At 44.3% G+C, this 27,475-nt stretch overlaps 1 protein-coding gene across 1 annotated transcript in view; it reads left to right on the top strand.

Moving 5' to 3' along the window:
* Positions 1–8,317: 8,317 nt before the first annotated feature.
* The window catches only part of LOC126282419 (A disintegrin and metalloproteinase with thrombospondin motifs 12-like), a 1,083,163-nt gene continuing 1,064,005 nt past the window's right edge, over positions 8,318–27,475 (top strand). The window contains exons 1-3 of the mRNA XM_049982077.1: positions 8,318–8,337; positions 8,680–8,866; positions 19,973–20,333. Of these exons, the coding sequence (XP_049838034.1) occupies positions 8,318–8,337; positions 8,680–8,866; positions 19,973–20,333 (568 nt within the window). The remainder of the gene's footprint in view (positions 8,338–8,679; positions 8,867–19,972; positions 20,334–27,475) is intronic.

Genomic DNA, 27,475 nt, shown 5'->3' on the forward strand with positions numbered 1-27,475 from the left:
GGGGTGTAAGCGGGGTAAGCCCAACACTATCGTGAAAAAGGGACTGTTGCAATCCACCAGGGAGTTCCAGTCATTAAATAAGCTGTTCATAGATTTTCTTGGCACTCTACCGCGCACTAGAGAAGTTAACTGATTTGTCCTGGTGGTGGCGGTCGCTTTCACGCAAATTACCGGGTTGATTCCGAGTAAAGAAACCACCACCGAAATAAACAAGCGGTTCCTCTCATCGGTGTTCGCGACTTTTGGTCCTCCTCGCGTCCTGCTAATTGACAAAGTTCCGGGATTTAATTTCCGTCACTACCGCAGATTTAGTTATAATCAGGGCGTAAAACACGTGGCCATTTCACCATACCACCTTAAGCCGTCGTTTGCTGAACGCATTAATCGTAATCTGAAGTCGGCTCTCTTATATCTCTCCGGGAATCAGAGGAGGTGGGATCAATCCTGTTTGTCTTTATCGTTGAATATGGCCTGTTATGAGGCTCATAAGGCGGCATCAGCTAAGATCAAGCTAGGTTACCCTGTTGAGCATTTTGTGGTCCATCAATTTTGCCTAAGCGCGTAAACTAAGACGCTCTCAAGGACAAGTGGAGAGCACACAAAAGAATATCATCCATACCCACCTAAGGGAAGCTCGGCTGTACAACCAAGGGCGATGCGCGATATCCTTGACGGTGGGTGATTCGGAGTATGTCCGGAATGTCTGCTACCAGAGCAAAGAGGAACAGGGGCTGACAGAAAAATTACTGCCACGGTATGTAGGTACATATACCGTTGTCAAAGTACTCCCCCCGGTCAATTTTTTGGTTGAGGACCCGCAGACACACCGGCGGATTAGAGAGCTCATTTAAGCCAGATTAAGCTTAGTGGAAACGAAAAGGTGGGGGCGGCAGAGGAGCAACGCCAGAGGCCCTTACACCTTTCTCCGTCCCGCCGGCCCGGACTTCGCATTGAGGGGTGCTTGACGCCTGCGTATCGATTGGATATGTCAATCGGCCGGGTAACTGCATCGATGCGGCTAAAGTCAGAGGTCGTACTCATTCCGAGCATATAAAATCTCCTCTGTCCTTGCGCTTGAGAAGTGAGCTGTGGGCCGTCAACTGGAGAGGTTCCATGTAGTAAGCAAGTCGGTATTCTGTAGTTGTTTTCATGTACCGGAGAATGGCGAAATCGGACCAGCGAGGTGCCTCTGCTCGACCGGGAATGCACCATGAGCTTTTGAGTTGTTACTGTGTTCTACTTCAATTCACTACATTAATAGCATGTTGAAAATTTTGTTTGCTCGTGCTTTGAGAAGAGTGGCGTTGCTGTCTTTCATGCTCCAGAGTGGTTTAGCTTTTCTTTCTGTTATCTGTTGTAGAAGCAGGAAGGTTTATATGCAAGCAACGAAACGTCCTGGATGTGGTGCTTGCTTCACGTTATCAGCTGATGGCTTTTGCTTACAGACTCCTGGGTTCTATGTTGACAGCGAAACGCACTGGTATACAGTCTGCAACGGAGTGGGTAATATAATTTTGATTCCCCAGTGCTGAAAAGATGGCTGTCGAATCAAGGTACTGTAAGTGATCACGAATTCTCGTTTCATCTTTCCAAGAGGAAAAAACTTGTGAGCCGTTCTTTTGGAGGCACTGCAGTCATGGACTGTGCGGCTGGTCCCGGAGGAGGGTCGAGTCCTCCCTCGGGCATGGGTGTGTGTGTGTTTGTCCTTAGGATAATTTAGGTTAAGTAGTGTGTAAGCTTAGGGACTGATGACCTTAGCAGTTAAGTACCATAAGATTTCACACACATTTGGACATTTAGTACTCTTGGATGATAAGTAAATAAGCTCAGAATTAAGTGGTTAAACTTTAAAAGGAACAATTGTCGCGTTGCTTCATTGGGTTGTTGAGCTCAAACTGAAACATCATTCCCTTAATGACAAAACCTCAAAGCACCACTATGGTTGTTAAATTTTAGAGCAACCAACAGTTGTCGTATTGCTCCATGTGGTTGTTGATTACAAACTGAAATTATCTTTGCTCTTGTTACTTACCTAATAGCGCTTGAGGAAAATCGGCCTATTATACTGTAGTTCAAACTGGCTAGTACCGGAGTTTGAATAACCACATTGTGCCATACATTTGAGCTGCTTCGAGGAAAATTTCAAGGAGCGCTAGCGCCCGAAGTTTACGTCATTCACAGGCCGTATCTGTAATTGTGTGCTGTAATTCATCTTGGTTCAGTACTAGTCATGTGTCTTGTAGTTTTAAATGGGTTGGATCCCAGGTCATTTTGGAAATCTTGCGACATTTGACCTTTACACTTTTCGCCAATTGGTGTAAAAACTTTATTTGTCGTTAGCAAATTGTCTTTAAACATCCTACGCTTTGCTGAAGGGGTTAATGTCCATCTTTTGTAGTCCACAAACTTTGCTCAGTTAATAAATTTTAAAAGGGATACTGTTTGGCGTTGTGTGATCATTGCAGTGACTACTTAGTATGTAGTCGCGTGTACTAATGGCTGATGGTTTTGTCTTAGATTGAACGTAATACAGCGGCTGGCCACTTCGTAGAACTGAAGCTGTAACCATTGGTTTCAGGTCTGGATGTCATGTATGTTGTTGTTACCTAGCTTTCTTTTAAAAAAAATATTTGTAGCTAATGCCTCGATGTAATTAAAGATATCTTGTTAGTTTTGTTAAAAACCTACTACGTGGCTTAGTGGCGCCAATCAATAATGTTAACTGTTTCTTTTTTTTATCTGAGTAAAATAAGTCATGACTGGGAATCATGATATAAGTAATCTTGTTAAATGCTCTATGTACCCATGTATGTTCCTTAAACGATGTTATAAATGTTTTGTAAATCTATCGCCCAGTAGCTTCCACACAACGACTCTGTATCCAAGCTATATACAGGGTGGTCAGAAAGTGTCTGAAACGCTTGTCGTTATGTCGTAGGGCAGATTGTACTGAGACATAGATGTCAAGGAAAAAATGCGACACGTTGCACCGTTTCCGAGTTATTTAGCATTGAAGTTAGCCAATAAGGTCGTTGCGCGCGCGTATTCAAGTTTCTGCTGACCAAACAAAGAACTCGTTAGGCAACACCGCCACCGGCAGGCCGCTTGAATGTGAGAGCGCGACGCATCGATTGGCTAAATTCAGTGCTTAATAACTCGGAAACGCGCAACGTATCGCATTTTTTTCTTAACATTTATGTCTCAGTACAATCTGCTCTACAACATCACGAGAAGCGTTTCAGACATTTTCTGATCACCCCATATATACCGGGTGACCAAAAAGTCAGTATTAATTTGCAAACTGAATAAATCACGGAATAATGTAGATAGAGAGCTACAAATTGACACACATGCTTGAAATGACATAGGGCTTTATTAGAAGCAAAAAAATACAAAAGTTCAAAAAATGTCCGACCGATAGCGCTTCATCTGATCAGAATAGCAATAATTAGCATAACAAAGTAAGACAAAGAAAAGATGATGTTCTCTAGAGGAAATGCTCAATATGTCCACCATCATCCCTCAACAATAGCTGTAGTCGAGGAATAATGTTGTGAACAGCACTGTATGTTGTGGTTGGCAGGAGAGCCACCGTGTTTTTCTAAAGGAGACCGAAATGCACGCGTTTTAGCTCACGCAGGCTGGCGTGAGGTCTGGAACATGACAATGGAATTAGAATTGAGCTGGTGGAATACTTAACTTTAATCCATTAATGAAGAACGTCGCTCTTTATGGTACATGATTCACAATATCAATAGTACGGATACTGGCGCCTTGCTAGGTCGTAGCAAATAACGTAGCTGAAGGCTATGCTAACTATCGTCTCGGCAAATGAGAGCGTAGAAGTCAGTGAACCATCGCTAGCAAAGTCGGCTGTACAACTGGGGCGAGTGGTAGGAAGTCTCTCTAGACCTGCCGTGTGGCGGCGCTCGGTCTGCAATCACTGATAGTGGCGACACGCGGGTCCGACGTATACTACCGGACCGCGGCCGATTTAAAGGCTACCACCTAGCAAGTGTGGTGTCTGGCGGTGACACCACACTGTAAAGCATGTCCGGAGTTGTGGTGAGACATTGGCGTCGGATGTTGTCTTTCAGCATCGCTAGAGATGTCGGTCGATCACGATACACTTGCGACTTCAGGTAACCCCAAAGCCAAGATTGCACGGACTGAGGTCTGGGGGCCTGGGAGGCCAAGCATGACGAAAGTGGCGGCTGAGCACACGATCATCACCAAACGACGCGCGCAAGAGATCTGTCGGACATTTTGTGAACTTTGTTGTTTTTTTTTTCCTAATAAAACCCATGTCATTCCTAGCATGTGTCTACATTATTCCGTGGTTAATTAAGTTTTCAAATTTATACTGACTTTTTGATCTCCTGGTATATATATTCTGTTTTCTCATGGGGAAAAAAACCGCAACACCAAGAAGAATTTGTGAGACATAAACAGAAGTTGGTAGTTGTATTTCTACATCTAAAAGATGATGTCTAGTCAAATTTCGCTCCGGTCGAGTAAGACTGCCGCTAGTAGCGCCATTATGAGGATGTAAGTAACTTCTGCTTTAAATACACGCTGTAACGGTCGTGAGCGTTTCTTAGCTTTGAGGTTGGACGTGGTGAGCTAATGTTAGTCAAGAATGCCTTTAAGGCCGTTGTCGACACCTCACTTAGTTTGAACGAGGTCGTGTAATAGGGCTACGAAATTGCAGGAAGACTTGGCAGCAATGTAGCCACTCTACATGACTGCTGGCAGTAGTGTTCACGAGGATGTACTATCGGAAGAAGACTGAACTCCGGACGACCACGTGCCACTACTGACAGAGAAGACCATCGTGTTCGGTATATTGCTCCGGCGCATCATATTGCATCTGCAGCAGCAATTTGGAAAGCAGTTGCCATAGCAGTGACAAATCGAACTGCTACAAATGGGTAAATTAAAGGATAACACCGAGCCAGACGCCCTGTAGCTTGTGTTCCATTGAACCCCAAACCACCGCCATCTTCGACTTCAGTGGTCTCAAGCGAGAGCTCACTGCAGGGAAGGGTGGAGTTCTGTTGTATTCTCTGATGAAAGCCCGCATCTCGTGGTCGTGCGGTAGCGTTCTCGCTTCCCACGCCCGGGTTCCCGGGTTCGATTCCCAGGGATTTTCTCTGCCTCGTGATGGCTGGGTGTTGTGTGATGTCTTTAGGTTAGTTAGGTTTAAGTAGTTCTAAGTTCTAGGGGGCTGATGACCATAGATGTTAAGTCCCATAGTGCTCAGAGCCATTTGAACCATTTTGAACCATCTCTGATGAAAACCGGTTCTGTTTCGGTGCTAGTGATGCAATCTGTTGGTTAAACAACTCCGTGCTAGACACACTGGATATACGCCTGGTGTTATGGTATGGGGTGGGATTTCGTATGACAGCAGGAGCACTCTCTTAGTTGTGTCACCCAAATTTGTACGTCAGTCAAACAGCATTCCAGGCGTGTTTTCCAACGGCATAACTCTCGTCCACAAACCGTTGTTGTAACCCAACATGCTCTAGAGAGTGTAGACATGTTTCCTTGGCTTGCTCGACCACCAGATCTGTCTCCAGTCGATTACATATGGGACATCATCGGACGACAACTCCAGTGTCTTCCGCAAACAGCGTTAATCGCCCCTCTAATGACTGACCAATTTTAACAGCCTTGGAACTCCATCCCACAAACTAGCATTCGGGACCTTTACAACATAGGACATGCCTATGCACGTTTGCATGTATGCATTCAACATTCTGGCGGTTACACCGGTTATTAACGTATCAGTATTTCCCATTTGGAATGGCTTATCTCGTACTTATTTTAACTTGTGATCTTACTATGTTATTCACTTAAATATGTTATAGAGACAATTGTAGTCCAGACATTTCACTACTCTGCACTATTTTTTTTGTGTTGCGACTTTTTTCGATGTGCGTGTACTGTGAAAATGTGCTATTTTGATTTCTTCCTCACAGTCGGTCTTGTGATGTACAACACTTCTAAAGCTAAAAACTGATCTCCGTCCGAACAGGCCTTGGAAGGCCCAACGGCACCGACCGGCCGCCGTGTCATCCTCAGCCCACACGCGTCATTGGATAAGCATGTGGTGTGGCATGGTCAGCACACCTCACTCCCGGCCGTATATCAGTCTACGAGACCGGAGCCGGTACTTCTTAATCAATTAGCTCCGCAGTTTGCCTCACAAGGGCTGAGTGCACCCCGCTTGCCAACAGCGCTTGGCAGACCGGACTGTCACCCATCCAAATGCTAGGCCAACCCTACAGCTCTTAACTTCGGTGATCTGACGGAAACTGGTGTTACCATTGCGGCAAGGCCGTTGACGTACAACACTTCTACGAATCAATGGTGCATGCCGCGAGGCGAGGTCTAAGATAAATTTGCATTTTTGTATATCTCACCTGTCGGATAATCTTCAGAAAATTTTTCTTTCGTGGTAAGTTCCTATGGGACCAAACTGCTAAGGTCATTGGTCCCTAGGCCTACGCTCTACTTTATCTAACTTAAACTAACTTACACTAAGGAGAGCACACGCATCCATGCCCCAGGGAGGACTCGAACCTCCGACGGGGGCAGCCGCGAGAACCGTGGCAAGGCGTCCTAGATCGCACAGCTACCCTACGCAGCTAATCTTACGGCGTTATTATACATTGTCGAGGAGAAACTTGGTAATATTATCCCATCAATTGATTCCCTAATTTCTAAAGTTTATCCTAACTTCAATGATATTTTACTGAAACATTAGGCCTGCGATTTATTTTGTGAATCACACACAGAAACACTTCTGCGCCTCAGATAAACAAACATCAAATGGCTCTGAACACTATGGGACTTAACATCTGAGGTCATCAGTCCCCTAGACTTAGGACTACTTAAACCTAACTAACCTAAGGACATCACACACATCCATGGCCTAGGCAGGATTCGAACCTGTGACCGTAGCGGTCGCGGTTACAGTCTGAAGCGCCTAAAGCCGCTCTGCCACACCGGCCGGCTTCAAATAAACAATATTATTTTAGAGACGGTAGTAGTACAACATAAGAAATACTAGTCAGTCGATACTGCTGTCGCCACTGAAGATGCAGTTCAGTGTCCACAAAAACTTATAACCTCAGTGAATTCGACTTACTTTCGTCCAAACATTTTGAGGCTTAAATTCGGCGTTCCTGCTGTAAAATACGTTATGTCAATTCTCCGAAACTTTATAATGATAAGATTAAAACTGTGAGAAGTAATTTCACTGAAGCGACTGTCCTCACACATTCAGCATCTGCAGAGGTGTACAACTGGTCCCAAGTGATTTACCCATTCATATGAAGGTACCTCAGTTTTCAATCAAGGAATCGTTTGCAATAACAGTAAAAAAGGCTGAAATTAAAACAAGCTGGAATTGATTTACAATCAGAATATTTTTCCCATGATCAATTGTTTGTTGCCCTGTCACAAAGCGGTAGTTCAGAAAATCGTATCACACTTTTACCACACAGTATTTAAAAAATAACAGAAAAAAACAGTTTCATTTGTACAAGATAGATTTATTTCATTTTCACATACGACGCGTTTCGCCTGTTCTAGGTATCAGCAGACAATCTGGAGAAATTACAAACTCTATCAGTATAAATTGCTCTTAAAGGCAATAATAAATGAATTAATTGAAAATAACAGTAGGGAGACATACATCGATTGGACTATGGAGCACAGGACCACAATTGTGCTTCAGGAGGTGGTCAGGGGTATAAATTTCAACTCATAAAATATGACACCATAACTGAGCTTACCGATAAAAAATCTTAATCGTAACTGAGCTTTGAACGTAATTAAGAGTTCCAGAGAACTGAGAGGTAACAGCCAGACAACCATTGTCAAGGCCTCATTACATCACCGATAAAATTCTTCCTACTCGTAACCAAGGCGCAACCTGTATCGTTTATTGATTATTTTATTTAAGTATGAGCCATCAGTTAAGTTTTAGCGCCTTGTGAGCCTTCTCTTACTATGGCTGCACGGGACCTCAACACTTGTTTGGCAGTCTAGTTACCGGCTTGACAGAGCGTGCTCACAGTACTGTAAACAGAACATATTTGTGTTGATAAATCGGGTTTCTCCCGGTTATTCGCGTCTTTCCTGCACGGTATTTAAACTGCGTGACTCGCAGTCTTCTTCTGGTGCTGTCCGATACGCACCTGATGAAGACTGCGAGTCACGCAGTTGAAATATCGTCCAGGAAAGATTAATCAACATGACAATGCCTCGCCGGAAATTTCTGAAGAATTAGATCATGTTTGTGATCATGGGGCGATTTCTTCATGGGTAAGTTGTTATTGTTAGAATTGGTTTTCAAGTTCAGCGTTGCTTGTGCCTTCGTTGCTTCATAGCCTTACTAAATTTTTTTTAGCTGTTTCTTAATTCTTATTAGTGCCCTGTCATTTGTCGAAGATGTGTTAACCTAGCTGTTATACGGGTGTATTTTGCATTCGTGAGCAAAAATTTCCTTACGGCATACAAGAATTGCGGATGAAATTCTTAGAAAAGCTGCAATGATGGAAACTGTTATACACTGCAGTTCTAATCACCACTTTGCGTACAAGATGGCAGCATTGTGCACATGTATAATAAGACACATGATTAAGAATTTCAGTGTATTCCGCACAGTTCAGATGCCAATGGATACAATACTAATGAATTAATGAATAACAATGGTACCCAGCGTGAAAAAGGAATTGCCAGGAATAATCAGAGGTCAAATGGTAATGAAATCACACAACGTAAGTTGAACGAAGGGGAAGACAAGTTCATTGGTTACCATAGGATACCATACTTTGGCCCTATTTCACAGAAAGTAGGCAAAAGGCAAAGGACAAAAAACATAGAGCCAGGATCTCGGCCAAAGGCTTTTATATACAGAGGAGTGGCTTGTGAGAGGTCGACGCTGCTGGTGTATCCTGCATCAGTTGCGATAGTTGTCCTGCCAGGTATGTGGAGCAGACTGGCTGGGAGTTTGGGATCAAGTCTGAGGAATTCGAAGTCGACTTTAAGTATCCACTTACGTTATTGGGGTCACTCCATAACAGGTGTAGTCAATCATTTTAAAATCTACACAGAGAGCTAAAGCGGCAATACATTCTTAATTATCCGGTGGAGTTAATATGTTGCAGTATACTGTCGAAGACTGATTGCCTTTCAAGGACATAATGTCTAGTTTACGAGTGCATGGTTATTCATCCTGGACTTACTGTTATATGCTCTTGCGACTGGTCTATTTGGTTTTGACGATTTGTACGCTGAAGTATTTTATGGTTTATAAGATTGTGTAACGGAGGCCTCAGTCATTACCGTGATATTTGGATACGCGCGACAATGTTTGTAACTTTTCCCGCTATGTGGGTGGTGGCGCTAGTGCTCTCTGTGATACACATGAGCACATTAACTACCATTGTGGCCCTATGCGGCAAAGCAGTTGGAGGTTTTCCAGTCCGCTGCTTCCTGGTGTGGGGTAAACGTCCTTAACCATGGGCTTTCAATGTCAGTAGCTGGTGCTTTTTACCTTTTGTTTTTACTTTGTTGCTTATTGTACTCTTTTCGTTGTAGGTAAACGAGCTTTTATCATGTCAGTTTTCCAGTTGGTCAGCTTGTACTATGACACACTATAACACCCTCTTCCCAAATCATGGCTTAAATGTGTTAATAACGTGTGAGTAGTTGAAATTGGTGGTCACATAACATAGATTATTATGATAAGTATCTGGTTTTCTGACATAATACTTTGCCTTGTAGATGTAGACCTAAAGATGTGAGATGTGGTTTATTCCTGAAACATGGATTTCTTCAGATGCAATTGCCCACAACAGAAAACTCATCATCGTCATCATCATCATCATCATCATCATCATAATCTCCGTGGGCCTTTGTCCTACTCCAATGCGGGGTCGGCCTTCTTACTAGGAATTTGGTGATGGTACTGTCAGAGGGTGGCTGGATGCCCTTCCTGTGTCGCCACCCTGTGCCCTCCCCCACCCCCCTTAAGGACGGAATTAGTGTACCCCAGCTGTCTGCATCTAGCGTAAGCCATGAAATAGTTCAAACGTTTCCAAATGTCTGCGAGGGGTGTAACTGAGACAGGAAGTGGGGACCATCCTGGTATTCACCTAGTGGGATGTGGAAAACCGTCTAAAAACCACATCCAGGCTGGGTGGCATACCGATCCTCGTTCTTAATCCGCCAGGCCAATTCGATTCGGGACCACCGCGCCTACCCGATCCAGGAAGCAGCGCATTACCGCTCTTGGCTAACCTGGCAGGTGTCCACAACAAAAAACTGTTTATAAATGAATATGTAGTATATAAAGGGGAAACATTATTGCCAAAAGTCACTTTATTTCATGTTTTTATACAATACTCTAATGAACCTTCGGATGGACATAGGATGAATATATTGTATAGTAGTGAAATGTTGCTAGCAAACAAGAACGTTGCATTTATGGCTTGTAGGCTCATGATTAGCGTAGTACCAGAGAATCTGATTTTATGTTAACAGTGAACAATAATCAAGATCAGAGAGAGTGGAAGAAGAGGGGGACAGAGGGGTGGGATTAAATGGACACAGAAAGCGGAAAGGACAGAGAGGGGGGAGGGAGAGATGAGACAAAAGGAGAAGAGAAGGTTGACATTGAGAGTGGGAAGGGAGTGATGGACTGCGGGAGGGGGAGGGAGGCGGGCCGTGGAGATGCAGAGAGAGTGGGAAGGAAATGATGGACGAGAGAGAAGGAGGAGAGCGTGGCCAGAGAGCGAGTGAGGAGGCGGAGATGGACAAACAGAGAGGGAGGAGCAGATGGACAGAAACAGGGGAAGAAGGAAATTAGCACTCATATCCAGTTCCTACACATATTAGAAACGTCTGCTTTCCCTTTTCTTTCTTTCTATTGAATAAAACTAAACCATAGCAACGCGTGGCCGGGAAAAGCTAGTTCAGTATAATATTTGATGATACTTTTGTATGAATTATTTCTTTCTTCTTGTTATAGATTATTTCGCTGCTTTCTGATAGTTTTTGAAGAAGTATGAATCTTTTATTTTAGAAAGTCGAAAAAATATAAATTCCTTTTCTCTTATTTTTAAAATAGAATCTGACAGCGTAATTCTGCCAAATTGCATAATTTACAGGATAACTCCAGAAGAGCTGGTTGCCAGTTTGGCTGAAGCTGCAACCACTATTCTTGAAGCACCTGACAGTTTTGATTATATTAGACAATCATTCTTTTAGCGTGTGGATGTCAGTTGTGTATTAGTTTAAGCGGGCGACTTTTTCAGTAACATCTCTAAAACAATATTCACCACACTGCAGTTCTGAAGCCGTCTCTGAACATCACTAGCATCAAAACCTTTATTGACTCCTAGGAGGGAAACATTTGTGTCACATCAAACTATGTGTTTCTTTTTATCGCCTCTAAATACTCGAAAATTTTGTATCCGCAGCATATTTTTGCTTTCTATCTGAAGGAGAGCCGCGCGGGGTAGCCCTAGCGGTCTTAGGCGCCTTGTCACGGTTCGAGCGGAGGTTCGAGTCCTCCCTCGGGCATGGGTGTGTGTGTGTTATTCTTGCATAAGTTAGTTTAAATTAGATTAAGTAGTGTGTAAGCTTAGGGACCAGTGATCTCAGCAGTTTGGTCCCACAAGACCTTACCACAAATTTCCAATTTCCTGAAGGACAAGTTTCGGGATTCCGGTAAGGGGATTAGTGGATCCATCCTCGACCTCTTCCGAATTGCAGAATATGTGTCCCCCCCTAAGTAAATATGAAAGTTTAACAGGGATACTCACCGAACTCCAGTGGCAGACGTTACAAGAGAGGCGTTGCGCATGATGATGTGGGTTACTCTTATAGTTTCGAGAGTGTACTTCACCTAAGAGTGAAACAATATGTTGTTTCCTCCTACATACAGTATACCTCCCAAGAAGACCACAAAGGTCTTACTGAACTGAACTGAGTACATGAAAATATGCCACTTTCAATTTTGTACAAAATTTTGATCCAAGGAACAACGGATAATGCTATCTGACTAAGATTTTACGAAAATATGCAATGGTAGGAGATGCTTACATTGCGCAATGGAAACAAACTGGAGCATGAATGAATATTTGAACGAGTTGAGGATCACGATTACTTCTCGAATTTTTGTAAACCGATTCACTGAGTGTATAGTTGATCTCCTTGTGCAATGAGGATGAGAGCCGCACCTGATGGTCTCGCACCTGTCGACGCAAATACATGAAAAAATATAGCAATGTCGTCGAACATAAAGTGGAAAACAGCACGTAGTCTCGAAGTTCAGCAGCATTATTTACCTTCCGGGCTGTAAAAGCATGTGAATAATTAAAGAAGGCTTTTGCAGACTGCAGTTTGAGTTCGCGTTAGTTAATATTTCTGCTGAAGGCAGATTTCACAATAAGTTCGTGCTCATATCAAATGCATATTTGTGGGTGCATATAAAAGTACGCGTGTAGGCGAAATTTAGCATGGACTTCATAACTGACTCTGGAAAGAAAATAAAGCGTAGATGTTTTAGTTACTTTCCTGATTATTAAAACTCAGTTCAAATAAAAACAAATGAAAGATTACACTTGTCTTGTGAAGGATCACGTGTTGTACTGGACCACTAAATGTGAAAAATTGAACAAACAAACAAAAATATATTATACACCTTGCTAAATCCTGAACACATTTCGGTGTGGCCAAGCGGTTCTAGACGTTTCAGTCTGGAACCGCGTGACCGCTACGGTCGCAGGTTTGAATCCTGCCTCGGGCATGGGTGTGTGTGATGTCCTTAGGTTAGTTAGGTTTAAGTAGTTCTAAGTCTAGAGGACTAATGACCTCAGATGTTAAGTCCCATAGTGCTCAGAGCCATTTGAACCTGAACACATTTAAATTAGCACGAATTTGTCGTAGCCAGTAGGACTTCCGAACGGATGAAACAGTGAAATGTCGATACTGTGCCACAGGCATGGACCATGATATACCTGTACGAACGACGGAAGTGAAGCCTGAACGTAAGTTAAGGCACATTTAAAGACATGAGACATTACAGACAAAATATTACTTCAAGCTGCAAAATGAATGTATTGATCTTTCCATAATTCTCGTTGTTAGTAGCTGTAGAACAGGTACATGAGGAAGCGGCAACACAAGTCGTGCAGAACACAGCACGTGGAAACGGCGAGACACCAATCGGGAGGAAGCGAGGAGCAGCACACAGTAATACCAAACAGAACAGAATGCTGTGTGCTTCCGTAAAAAGGGGCCCACAAGCACGAAACACATCCCGCACAGTCTTCTGATTGGTCCATACACATTGTCTCCAAAGTATGGGCTAGGAGGCATGCGTTCACTTGACCATTCGAACACTGTAATACTTTAAGCAATCGATAACGGTGGCACAAGATGTTATGCCAATAGACTTGCTACGCAGAATTCGAGTAGGAATGGATAACTTGAAAGTTGACATTTTAACGAACGACGTTCAAGGTAAACACAGAGAGATTGGAGCTCACGCAGAGGCTTACCAAATAATAATCCTTCTTTCCGCCCACCTTTCGTGACTGGAATTGCAAAAGGGGGGGAGCGGCAGTAGTACGCAAGTTACCTTCTGCTACACAACCTAGGTTGCTTTCAGAGCAGTATTGAGACCAGTTGCCAGACCACGTCACCAGAGGTCGCCTGATAACATCGCCTGACAGCTAGGTCACAGTGTGTCCAGCCTCCGTCAGTTCTTGGTGGGATCAAGGAGGTTAGGTTACGTTAGAAACTGTTCTGTCAAGGAAGTTAGAATCTCGTTTCTCATTTATTTAACGAATACATACGATGAAGAGAAAAGTTCTATTACATAGTCGAGGCGATCCTTGCTTACATCGAAGAAGATTAAAAACGTTCTCCACAACTCCAGATGAATTCAGTGGAACTGTAATCTGTCGGTTGACCTCCAATGACAGTCATTACACGTAAAATACAAATATAAATTTTAGAATGCGATACTCTGGACACCTGAAGCACTGAAAAGTGGAACCCACATCACATTTTTAAATCACTTCATAAAACAGAATCACCACCCTCTTGGAATAAAATGCCAGTAAGCATAATAATTCGTAGACAGCTAATGCCCAATCACCACAACCCAAAAATGGTCATCTGCAGAAATTTTAAGCGTCAAAATGGAATTACGCAACCTTTGTCACTCGTAAACATAATTTTTGGAGCCTATAACCTAAGCCTACAGTTTACGATCAGCTGATATGCTGGATTAAGTATAGACATTAACCTCAAATGGCTGGACAGTCACAGGACATCCAAAATGTACACAGTCCAGTCACATTAATGCGACCACCGCCTGTAATCGACGCCAAGGTCAGTACTACTCAGGGACGGCAGGTGGTAGCACTAGCAGCGGAGGATCTACAAAAAAAGTTGCGGGGATGCGGAAAACAGTGCAGTCGTTGTCGTAATGCGGAAACGGAGTGATTTATCTGACGTCAAAAAGGACACGATCATTGGCTTTCAGGCCAAATGTGGAAGCATTTGCAAAGCGACTGGCAAGTCAGTAAATTGTTCACGTGCCGCCGTGGTTAAAGTACACTATGCTTAGCAGAATAGCACTATCACATGGGCACCGAGGGGATTGCCGTGCACCACAGGTCATAGATGGAAATGGAAATGAGCGTTTGTTGTCATTGGCCGGGAGGCCCCTTGCGGGGCAGGTCCGGCCGCCTTAGTGCAGGTCTTTTTACATTTGGCGCACCAATGGGCGATCTGCGCTCTGGATGGAGATGAAATTATGATGAAGACAGCACCACACCCAGTCCATGAGCGGAGAAAATCCCCGAACCAGCCGGGAATCGAACCCGAACCCGTAGGATGGCAATCCGTCACGCTGACCACTCAGCTATCGGGGCGGACACAGGTCATAGATGATAGGGGTGAACAAGGAATGCGGAGATGTGTACGAACACATAGACATGCAGCTGTTGAGCAATTGACAGCCCAGATGAACGAGTAACATCTCCTCAACGATCGTTCAGCGAACGATTCTGGGAATGTGCTTCCGCAGTACACGCACGTTTCATGTACCCGTGCTGACTGCTGTTCATAACGACGAAGGCCGGAATTTGCACGCCAATACCGCAACTGGTCTTACCGACTGTCGACAGGTAGCCTTTTCAGGTGAATCGCGTTTCGTGCTACGGTGATGTGTGTGGAGTGAAACACCTGAAAGCAAACACCCTGCAACCAGGAGGGAGCGTTATAGTTTTTGCACTGTTTCTATAGCATTTCCTGGGTAATCTCGTCATTTTGGAAAGGGCAATAGATCAACGTAAGTGTGCATCTACCTTTGGGGAGCTTTTCAACCCCTACATGCTGTTTGTTTTTCCTCGAGACGATGATATCTAGCCGGCCTCTGTGTCCGAGTGGTTCTAGGCGCTTCAGTCTGCAACCGCGCGACCGCTAGGGTCGCAGGTTCGAATCCTGCCTCGGGCATGGATGTGTGTGATGTCCTTAGACGTTAAGTCCCATGGTGCTCAGAGCCATTTGAACCATTTTCGTTCGACTTCGACCCAAGCTATCTCCAGATGAGCGAATATTAATGGTCAACCTTAAACAGACGTGCGCAAACATCGCAGTACCCACGTCCTGCGACAACTCACTTTAGTGAAAACTAACCCTTATTCAGATATGGCAGTAGACCTTTTGAGTTGGCCATCTTTCCGGTGTGGGCGTGGAGGGGCTACACCTCTGTTTGAAACAACTCGTGTTGACACGTCTGGGCTCACAGGCTCTCTTATTTGTGCTATGGTAACTGTAGGACAGGCACTGCTGTCCTCAAAATACGGCGAACCTGACGCGCGTCTGTGTTGCGTGAACATCTGGATGAATGCGAGAATGTTCGCGTTAGCCGCGCGGGATTAGCCGAGCGGTCAGAGGCGCTGCAGTGATGGACTGTTCAGGATGCATGCAAGAATGTTCGCGTGAGTCGCTCGGGATTAGTCGAGCGGTCGGAGGCGCTGCAGCCATGGACTGTGAGGCTAATCCCGGCGGATGTACGAGTCTTCCCTCGAGCATGGGTGTGTGTGTTTGTTCTTAGGATAATTTAGGTTCAAAATAGTTCAAATGGCTCTCAGCACTATGCGACTCAACATCTTAGGTCATCAGTCCCCTAGAACCTAGAACTACTTAAACCTAACAAACGTAAGGACATCACACACATCCATGCCCGAGGCAGGATTCGAACCTGCGACAGTAGCTTTCGCGCGGTTCCAGACTGAAGCGCCGAGAACCGCTCCGCCACCGCGGCCGGCTAGGATAATTTAGGTTAAGTAGTGTGTAAGCTTGGGGACTGATGACCTTAGCAGTTAAGCCCATAAGATTGCACACACATTTGAACATTTTTGGATGTTCACGTGACCGCTGATACCAGAATCATTGAACAACTGCCGCATCACGTCCAACTTGGGTGGCGATTCTCCGAAAGGACTATCCTGCCACTCGGAAGGGCACAAGTTGGCCCCTTTCAAACTCGCTCAGTTGGCTGTAGGAAGCACGAATACATTTCCGTGGCTGCTTGCTTCACGCGTTTACACGGGACTGAGCGTTCTGGCTGTGAGCATTCCCTGTTAAGGGATAGATATAGATAACGCTTCAGAAGCTATGCCACTACATTTACCATCTCCCATGTGACAGATGTCGTCATCGGATCAAAATCGACGTCGATGTGGTGTCACCGCCAGACACCACACTTGCTAGGTGGTAGCCTTTAAATCGGCCACGATCCGTTAGTATACGTCGCCACTATCAGTGATTGTAGACCGAGCGCCGCCACACGGCCGGTCTAGTCTATAGAGACTCCCTAGCACTCGCCCCAGTTGGACAGCCGACTTTGCTAGCGATGGTTCACTGTCTACATACGCTCTCATTTGCCGAGACGACAGTTTAGCATAGCCGTCAGCTATGTCATTTGCAACGATCTAGCAAGGCGCCATATTCATTACTATTCTGAACAGATAATATTGAGAATCATGTACCTTCAAGAGCGACGTTCATCATTAATGGATTAAAGTTAAGTATCAAACTAATTACGTCCGATTTCTAAATTCTAATTCCTTGTCATGTTCCAGATCTCACGTCAGTAGAGTCCTTCCCTTCTCACGCCAGCCTGCGTGAGCTAAAACGCGTGCATTTCGGCCCACACTAGTAACACGGTGTTGGCTCTTCTGAGCAACACAACAGTTGTCTTCCGATGTATACTTTTTTTTGTCGGCAGTGTATAACCAGCCTGTACCATTCGCACAATGATCACAATGCGTCCTGTCTTCGAGGGTGCAGCTCTTTTTATGGCGATCAGCGTAGATAGAGCTGTCGGTAGTTCTACCTCCACTTGTCGGTGCAGCTCAAGGTGAGATGACAGTTGGTGTGCTGCGCTTGTACTGTTGGCGCCTAGGTCGGCGAGCCTGTTGTTGTTGTTGTTGTGGTCTTCAGTCCTGAGACTGGTTTGATGCAGCTCTTCATGCTACTCTATCCTGTGCAAGCTTCTTCATCTCCCAGTACCCACTGCAACCTACATCCTTCTGAATCTGCTTGGTGTATTCTTCTCTTGGTCTCCCTCTACGATCTTTACCCTCCACTCTGCCCTCCAATACTGAATTGGTGACCCCTTTATGACTCAGAACATGTCCTACCAAACGATCCTTTCTTCTAGTCACGTTGTGCCACAAACTCTTCTTCTCCCCAATTCTATTCAATACCTCCTCATTAGTTATGTGATCTATCCATCTAATCTTCAGCATTCTTCTGTAGCACCACATTTCGAAAGCTTCTATTCTCTTCTTGTCCAAACTATTTATCGTCCATATTTCACTTCCATACATGGCTACACTCCATACACATACTTTCAGAAACGACTTCCTGACACTTAAATCTATACTCGATGTTAACAAATTTCTCTTCTTCAGAAACGCTTTCCTTGCCATTGACAGTCTACATTATATACCCTGTCTACTTCGACCATCATCAGTTATTTTGCTCCCCAAATAGCAAAACTCCTTTACTACCTTAAGTGTCTCATTTCCCAATCTAATTCCCTCAGCATCACCCGACTTTATTCGACTACATTCCATTATCCTCGTTTTGCTTTTGTTGATGTTCATCTTATGTTCTCCTTTCAAGACACTGTCCATTCCGTTCAGTTGCTGTTCCAAGTCCTTTGCTGTCTCTGACAGAATTGCAATGTCATCGGCGAACCACAAAGTTTTTATTTCTTCTCCATGGATTTTAATATACAGATTGAATAACATCGGGGAGAGGCTACAACCCTGTCTTACTCCCTTCCCAACCACTGCTTCCCTTTCATGTCCCTTGACTTTTATAACTGCCATCGGCTTTCTGTACAAATTGTAAATAGCCTTTGGCTCTCTGTATTTTACATCGCGACCTTCAGAATTTGAAAGAGAGTATTCCAGTCAACATTGTCAAAAGCTAGAAATGTAGGTCTACCTTTTCTTAATCTAGCTTCTAAGATAAGTCGTAGGGTCAGTATTGCCTCACGTGTTCCCATATTTCTACGGAATCCAAATTGATCTTTCCCGAGGTCCGCTTCTCCCAGTTTTTCCATTCGTCTGTAAAGAATTCGCGTTAGTATTTTGCAGCCGTGACTTATTAAACTGATAGTTCGGTAATTTTCACATCTGTCAACGCCTGCTTTCTTTGGGATTGGTATTATTATATTCTTCTTGAAGTCTGAAGGTATTTCGCCTGTACCACATATTTAGCTCACCTGATGGTAGAGTTTTGTCAGGACTGGCTCTCCCAAGGCTGTCAGTACTTCTAATGGAATGTTGTCTACTCCCAGGGCCTTGTTGCGACTCAGGTCTTTCAGTGCTCTATCAAACTCTTCACGCAGTATCCTATCTCCCATTTCATCTTCATCTACATCCTCTTCCATTTCTATAACATTGCCCTCAAGTACATTGACCTTGTATAGACCCTCTATATACTCCTTCCACCTTTCTGCTTTCCCTTCTTTGCTTAGAACTGGGTTACCATCTGAGCTCTTGAGATTCATACAAGTGGTTCTCTCCTCTCCAAAGGTCTCTTTAATTTTCCTGTAGACAGTATCTATCTTACCTCTAGTGAGATAAGCCTCTACATCCTTACATTTGTCCTCTCGCCACCCCTGCTTAGCCATTTTGCACTTCCTGTCGATCTCATTTTTGAGACATTTGTATTCCTTTTTGCCTGCTTCACTTACTGCATTTTTGTATTTTCTCCTTTCATGAATTAAATTTAGTAGCTCTTCTGTTACCCATCGATTTCTACTAGCCTTTGTGTTTTTACCTACTTGATCCTCTGCTGCCTTCACTATTTCATCCCTCAAAGATACCCATTCTTCTTCTACTGTATTTCTTTCCCCCATTATTGTCAATTTTTCCCTTATGCTCTCCCTGAAACTCTGTACAACCTCTGGTTTAGTCAGTTTATCCAGGTCCTATCTCCTTAAATTCCCACCTTTCTACAGTTTCTTCAGTTTTCATCTACAGTTCATAGCGAATAAATTGTGGTCAGAGTGCACTTCTGCCCCTGTAAATGTCATACAATTTAAAACCTGCTTCCCAAATCTCTGTCTTACACGGATAACGCTCCGGAAGCTATGCCACTATTTTTACTATGTGACAGATGCCGACATCGGATCAAAATCGACGTACTCTTCCGATGTGTACTATTTTTTGCTGCAGTGTACAACGGTACTGTGCCTGCAGCTCCTTTTATGACTATCAACGTAGATACAGCTGGCGGTAGTTCTACCTCGACCTGTCGCCGGAGCCCAAGGTGAGATGGCAGGTGGTGTGCCGCCCTCGCACTATTGGCGCCTAGGTCGGCGAGCCTAGTAAGGCGGAGTGGTGTGACCTAGTGGCGGCGGCGGCGGCGGCGGCGGACCCTCTGCCGGGAGGTCCGGCCGGCCCCGGGGCCGCGCTTCGCCGGGCCGCTCGGGCGCCGCCGTGCGCCCTCGGCGGACAGCCGAGCTCAGCGCCTGCCCGCCGCGCCGCGGATGTTTAAACGGCGCGAGTGGCGGCGCGCACCCAGTCGGTGGCGGGTCGCGTCTCGCAGCGCAGCCGTGTGGGAGGCGAGGCGAGGTGTCGTGTCGTGTCGTGTGGTGCGTGCGGCGCGCAGGGACGCGTGTGCTTGGCTCGGCATGCAGTGCGATGTGGCCGCCGTCTCCGCCTTCACCGTGCTCGCCGCAGTGCTCGCCCTCGCCGCGGGACACCACCACGGTGAGTCTGCACGCGCTCGCCGCCAAACGGACCCCAACAGAGACGCCTTGCTCTTAATTTTCATTTCGTGCGGATCAGTCCTTAACAACCCTCAAAGGCTCTGCCTCCCCGAGTTATAGTCACAAATCGCTTATTATTTTTGCAGGAAAAAGACTTTTAGTAGCTAAGCAAAGGTGAACAGACTTGGTCACTCTGGTTTCACTTCTTTAGTCTCATGCCTACCTACTGTCCTTTTGAGCACTTTGGCTGGAAGACAGTGGTCCACATACCACATTTGATTTCTTTGGGAGCAAAATACTAAAGTACCCTACGAAACTAGCTCAGCTGGCAATAAAATGCTTTTTATTTCATTTACACCATTTTCAATGGCAAGGTCTCCAGTCTCATCTTCAGATCTATCTGATACATATACGTGCGCTGTATTGATCTTAGGAACTATGTATGTTGCACGTACCTCTGATGAAAGTGCTGTAAGCCTCGAAATTGCAGACTGTTACTATTGTTTTTTCGGAATATTACGATTACGTTCACCGTAGCCACATCAACGTTTAATATAAGTAAAGTTAACGTCTAACAGCTCGTCGGTATTGTGGTAATTGTGAACCACCTTGCTTCATCAAGGACATGGGGGGAAGTATACAAGCTTTGTCCCTTTCTTGTGGAATTTGAAACGATTTCTGGAAATTAAGTAAAAACTAACTGATGTTAACGCAATTTTGTCATATGATGACATGATGGAGACAGTGGCTGTTGTTTGAAGACAAATGTTGATGGTGTTAGGACAGCAACCAGCCACAAATTTACTTCATCAGACATCTGCTGGACGAATTTTATGAATACAAACAATCGAGACCGACGTTTCACGTAAGTCACATGCAACGAAAATCTGTAACTCAACCATCTGTGTGTGGCGTGTTTATAATTACGTATTATTTATATTTTAGGAGAATATAACTGTAAAAAAAAAAACGCACCACATGTCGTAAAGAAAGCATGTCAACCGTCTGAGGATGAATCACAACGATTTGAAACCGGTAACGGTAGCCTTTGAATAAAGGAACTGAAAGTAAATTTGTGGCTGGTTGCTCTCCTAACACCATTAACTAATGTTAAATGAGTGGATGAATACAAGTTGTACTGGCCACAGCGGCGACTCGTAAAGCGTAGAAAAATTGTAGGGAAGCGAAATTTGGGCTGGGAAGTGAAGAGTACTGAAGAGCATAAGGAGGAAATGCACATTTCGAGAAACTCAGCTGCAGGAATGGGTAGGTTATTGGGCCATCTAGATCCCTAATTGTACGGTGACACTGCGAGCAGTTAAGGTGACGAAGTAGAAATAATCAGATGTGGCACCAGAGAAATTGTAAACGCTATCTGCAGGACTGACTGTCTGTACATCAGCTGAGGTGATAGCGCCGTAGTTTGAACCTACATTCTTCGGCATTCGAGGCCTGTCTGGTAACGTATATTATGGTTTCCTATACTCTCGGTGGCTCGCTCCTGTGAAATGGCACAATAGTATCTGTTTCAGTATATCAGGCCTGCCATCACGACCTCAGTATCGAAAGGACTCTAAGCGCTGAAAAACGCTCTTGGCGTTGAAGGTTTTGTGGCCTGTCATTAGTCCTTGCAGACTATTCTCACGTTCTCACTCAATCAGCGCCGTAGTATGCGTTATTTACGGTCCATCTCGTAAAAATGGGAAGAATTGGTAATACGACGAGTCTTTTAGTCGACTGCTAGCTCGCTCGCCGTAGTCAGATGTGCGGAGGTAAAGGATTCGTCCGCGAGACGGCGGAGCGTCCTTGCGGGTTATCGCGCTCGCAGCTGTCTCCCGGGGATGGCGACCTCGGCCGCCGGGCGCCGCGTGCCGGTATTGGCCGCGTTTCAAGAGCCAGCCTGCGGTCTGGCGCGCAGTCTGGCGGGCCGTGTTCGACTCCAGCCCGCGTCAGTGGCGCCTGGCGGGCCGTTTGTTTACACGGCGCGGTGCGGCTGACTCACACCTGTTGCCTCCCTCGATCTCTGCTCGTCTGCCGACTTCCGTGCGCGCCTCAGTTTTACGCCCTCCACTTACCAGTGGAGTCGCAGACTTTGGGCTGGATATCTACACACAAAATTTTCGTTACGACACGATTACTCAAAACCTGTGATGACTGTTTAGAGGAATAAATTTAGAACTGGCAGTAACGAACACATTGTCGCGTTGTATTCAGAGCTTCTTTTCACAACGGAGCACTTTATACGTTATTAACCTCCTGATAGTGCAAGCTTCATGTGATATCTCCCAGACATCTTATTGCTTATATCATGTTACTACTGCAGAAAAACTTATATTTTATCGAACTTATGACTTTACGAAAACTGGTTTGAATCATGCCACATAAACAGGTTGCCGAAGATTGAGCTGAATAATTCAAATAATGTGGGAAGGGGAGAAAATTTTAGTGACTACGGGAAATCATGGAGTCCCACAGGGTTCTACTTTGGGTCCAGTTCTACTTAACATTCATCTGGCAGAAATGGTACTTTTTGCACATGATGCTACTGCTATAATAAATCCGTTTAAAAAGAAAGCAACAGAAGAAACTGTAATTTTTTTCAGAAAATTACTAAGTAGTCATCTGAAAACGGACTACCCCTTAATTATAAAAAAAAAAAACCGCACTACATTCAGTTTTGTACAACAAATAGATCCGTACCAAGAGTTAATATAGTACATGAAGGAGTCAGTGTACAATGCAGAATGCTCCAAATTTTTGGCTGTACATGTTGATTGACATTTGAACTGGAAGAAACAAATTACCAAACAGTTCAAAGTTAGCCAAGTTTGCTTTTTGTATAGCTGCTACGACTCGAAGGAGATAAGATTATAGTGACTCTCGAGAAATCACGAAGGGAGTCCCACAGGGCTCAATTTTAGGTCCACACATATTCCATATATGCATGAATGATCTTCCACTAAGTTTTCATCAAAGCAAAAGTGGTGATTTTTTTGCATATGATGCTAGTGTTGTGATAATGAAAGCAACCGAAGAAATTGTTATCTTCTCAAACAGTAAGTTCGGCTGATTTTGCTCTTTGTACAACTGCTACTCTTGGAGGGGAGAGAATTTTGGTGACTCGGGAGGTCACGAACGGAGTGTCACAGGGTTCAGTTCTGATCCAATTCTGTTCCTTATACAGGGGGAGTCAGGAGGAAAGGTACATGCTTTGAATGATGATAGTATTGGTGGTTCTGGCAAATAGCTTCAAATGAACATATGCCCTTTTCTTAACAATATCCAACACACGTATGTTTCAAATTCACGGGCGTCAGACACATATATTTCTTCATCAGCACTCACATGTGAATACAAACAAAGCGACATTAGGCTACGTTGTGTTGTCTTTACTGACCATTTCAGTGGAATATTGTCGACGACCAACCCAATGATCCAGTTGTTTTAGATAAGCGTCTTAATAGTGTACGGCACATTGATTTTCTTCAAAAGTGTTATATTGGAGAATATTCCATTGGATTACTGTGTGTGGGGTTGGCTTAAGAGCAAACTGTACAAGCACAGAATGGACACATAGGGGGAACTTCGCTCTGGTTTTTTACATGGTTATGCCCAAGCAAACGACACTTCGCTCAGATCAGCAACACAGCAGCTGTCTACAAGAGCTGCAAAAGGCATTGCAGTTGTGACTTCTGAAATTTTCCTGGCGTATTTGTTCTTCTAATAATTTCCGGGTATGCAGCCGGACCGCGTCGACATTGTGCCACGATATTTCGGCCCAGAGACGTCCGGCCATCATCAGGTGAGTACACAGCTACTGAAGAGCCCAGGTGCAGTCGCCGATAATCTTATAAATCGTGACAACGGCTTTCAGCTGGATAAAAATTGGAATCCTGTTATTAAAATTATACAATCACAGCGGAATCGACAGCGTCATTCGATACTCAATGACAAGATGATCTTTTACTTTCACCACTGAGGGCAGCACGTACAACTCGGCTATTCTGCGCACGTCAACACCTGACGCATGCGCTGTAGGATGCCAGTACATTTCTCATGCGCGAGATTCGGCATAAATACCGCGACTGCACCTGGGCTCTTCAGTAGCTGTGTACTCACCTGATGATGGCCGGACGTCTCTGGGCCGAAATATCGTGGCAGAATGTCGACGGGATCCGGCTACATACCCGGAAATTATTAGAAGGGCATTGCAGTTGATGGTCGACTTTCTGAACGTCATTTGTGAGGAAACTTATGCAATTAAACAAAACATTAGATCACAATGTTTCATTTACTGTCTATATATATTGACGTTATTTACCTTTTTACAAGTGTTGTATGTAAAACACAAGAAGTAGATTTAAAGCATCTCCAAAATTACAGAACGACTCAATACATATTTGGAGTCTAAAATCCTGCAGATTTCCTAGAATATTGACGCTTCTTGTGGACTCTTTATAGACTGAATGTTACTGAAACTTAATGATTTTAATTTTGGTAACGGTAAGTGGAACCAAATTGACGTATTCATGAGAAACGAAGTATGGTCTTGACAGAACTGATAAGTGTCGCTTGGCTTTTTCTTTTCTTTTTTTTTTAATTGTTCTCGTTTGGAACGTCTTGTAAATGAATGAATATATTTGGACAGATTTTGCTTTCTAGCTGTTTTTGTATTGTCCTACTACATTGATGGTGAAAGAAGAATGTGTCAGTTTGGGCCTATGCAGATATGTCATTATACGTGAATTATGGACCGCTTTATCGGCAATGAGACTGCTAGGAGACATAACATTGTTCTACTTAATTTACGATCTGTCTCCGAATAAATTGGGTAGCTTTTACGTCATCAGATGACCCATGCCCGTTCAGTAACCGTACACACCCATGTTACGGAAAATAATTATTGCTTCATTTCAATACAATATATGTTGTTTGGTTTCTACGACATAAATTCCACGTTGTAAGACATGCTACTGACAAATAAGAATTATTCGTACCATTACTAGCACTATCAGAAGTTTTGCCTAACCCATTGTTGCACCGACAAGCAAAACGAATGACGTAAGCCTTGGCTGTAGGTAACAAACCAGCCACTTTTCCACTGGAGGTAAGGTAGGAAAAACACGGAATAGATAACAGAAAAGTTGAGCTCAGGGAAAGAAATGAAGTTGACATATTTAGCATTTCCATGCTCATACACTTATCTCACTGTTTACTGGCGAAGATCACGTATCGGTCGTTCAGTACAACGACCCATTATCGTCAACCACTTCGTCTCGCGTTCTGTTACAGAAGGACGTTCGGAAGCTTACGTTTTAACGACCTGTCGATGACTAGGTCAGTCTAAGTGGAGAATAAGTTTGGATTTCTGAAGTACGAGGAAGTAAATCGGCCAGGTCCTTTTCAAAGGAACTGTCCCAGAAAGTTTTACCGCTTTTTCTGTTTCAAATACCCTGAGATATAGTCTTCCTTTTACAACACCATAATATCTTTACAGCAGTTTTTGTCTGAAGTAATTTGAGTCCACTATAGGTAACTTTTCTTTATGTACCTTTCATCACAGACGTCCCATCTTCCAAGTTTTCCACTGCGAAATACAGTTTCTGGACAATCCACTAATCGCTCAGCTGAATATTCCTCATAGGCTTCACTTGTATCACGAAGTCTGCTATAATGTTAGTGTACCGAGTGCCTTAACGCACGACAGCTTGCAAGAAGGATAGTTAACTCTCCTGCGGGTGGTAGCAGCGTCTTTGGGCAGGCTCCAAGTAGGTCAGTTACGATGAGGATTTTGTAGTTTCACCAATTTATTTGTTTTTTATTTTACTTTTATTCATATTGTGAATTTTAAACAGTATGTCATTTAATATTATGTTATGGATGAGAAAATATTTTTGCTGAGGCTCTGAATTTCACAGCCGAGCATTACGGTAATGCTAATCAGTATGCAAGAGATAAGAGTGCTCTCTCCACTGTGCTATTCTTATGGGCAGAGAAATTAGACCCTAGTTTTCTTGAAGGCGAAAAGAAACTCATCTCCACATTTCACGTATAGAATAATGTCTGATCGGCAGGTGGAGCCTTAGATCAATGTCCTGGCTCCTGTTGAATAAGAGCGTGCAGAATAATTGACCATGACATAGTGAAGTGAGCCACCTAACATTAGCCTGAAGTGGTATGGCGAACCCGCCGAGAACCTAAAAAAAAAAAAAAAGGGCTGGATGTGGATTTGAGCACCACTGCAGCCATAAAGAGACCGGTGCACCAGTTCGTTCTCTCGGATTTCACCGGCTTAGAGGGGAAGTTCATCGCACATTCTGCCAACTCGTTATCCTCCATCTAAATATCTTCGCACGGGTGAGGCAAATAAAAGTGGCCCACAGAACAGAGTTAAAGGCTACAAGGAAACACAGCAGAATAAAGGAAATACAGTACCATCCGGACTATACCAGATGTTGAAAGTGACCACCATACGCCTCTTGCCACTTTTGGGTCCCGGTCATAAAGTTGCGGAAGGCGGATAGAAGATAGACTGCTGTAATTGCTGCAATTTCATCCCAAATGTCCTGCTGCAGTTCTTGAAGACTAAGAGATTGTTGCGATAAATTTAGACATGACGACTCTGCCCACAAAGAATCGCATACTGTCAGATCACGTGACCTGAGCTGCCAGCTAGGGCCGCAACCGGACTGACTTATGCTAACAAGTCCGTCAGACGTGAAGATTGTGTAAATGTTCTCCAAGCATCAGCTTGCTGTATGGGCAGATACTCCATGCTGTTAGGGCGTGGTTATATGCATAAATTCACGTCCAGTCGTATCCACTATTCCGGGCCAGTTTTATGTGCCCCTCCCTGTATAAGTGAAATTTCCTCTTCGTCTAGGTCCGCATTGGCGACAGTTAAAATTTCTAATGCTTTGAAATGGACAAGGATGGTTCAAATGGCTCTGAGCACTATGGGACTTAACATCTATGGTCATCAGTCCCGTAGAACTTAGAACTACTTAAAGCTAACTAACCTAAGGACAACACACAACACCCAGCCATGACAAGGCTGAGAAAATCCCTGACCCCGCCGGGAATCGAACCCGGGAACCCGGGCGCGGGAAGCGAGAACGCTACCGCACGACCACGAGATGCGGG

This window comes from Schistocerca gregaria, chromosome 7, assembly GCF_023897955.1.
Source record: "Schistocerca gregaria isolate iqSchGreg1 chromosome 7, iqSchGreg1.2, whole genome shotgun sequence".
NCBI lineage: Eukaryota > Metazoa > Arthropoda > Insecta > Orthoptera > Acrididae > Schistocerca > Schistocerca gregaria.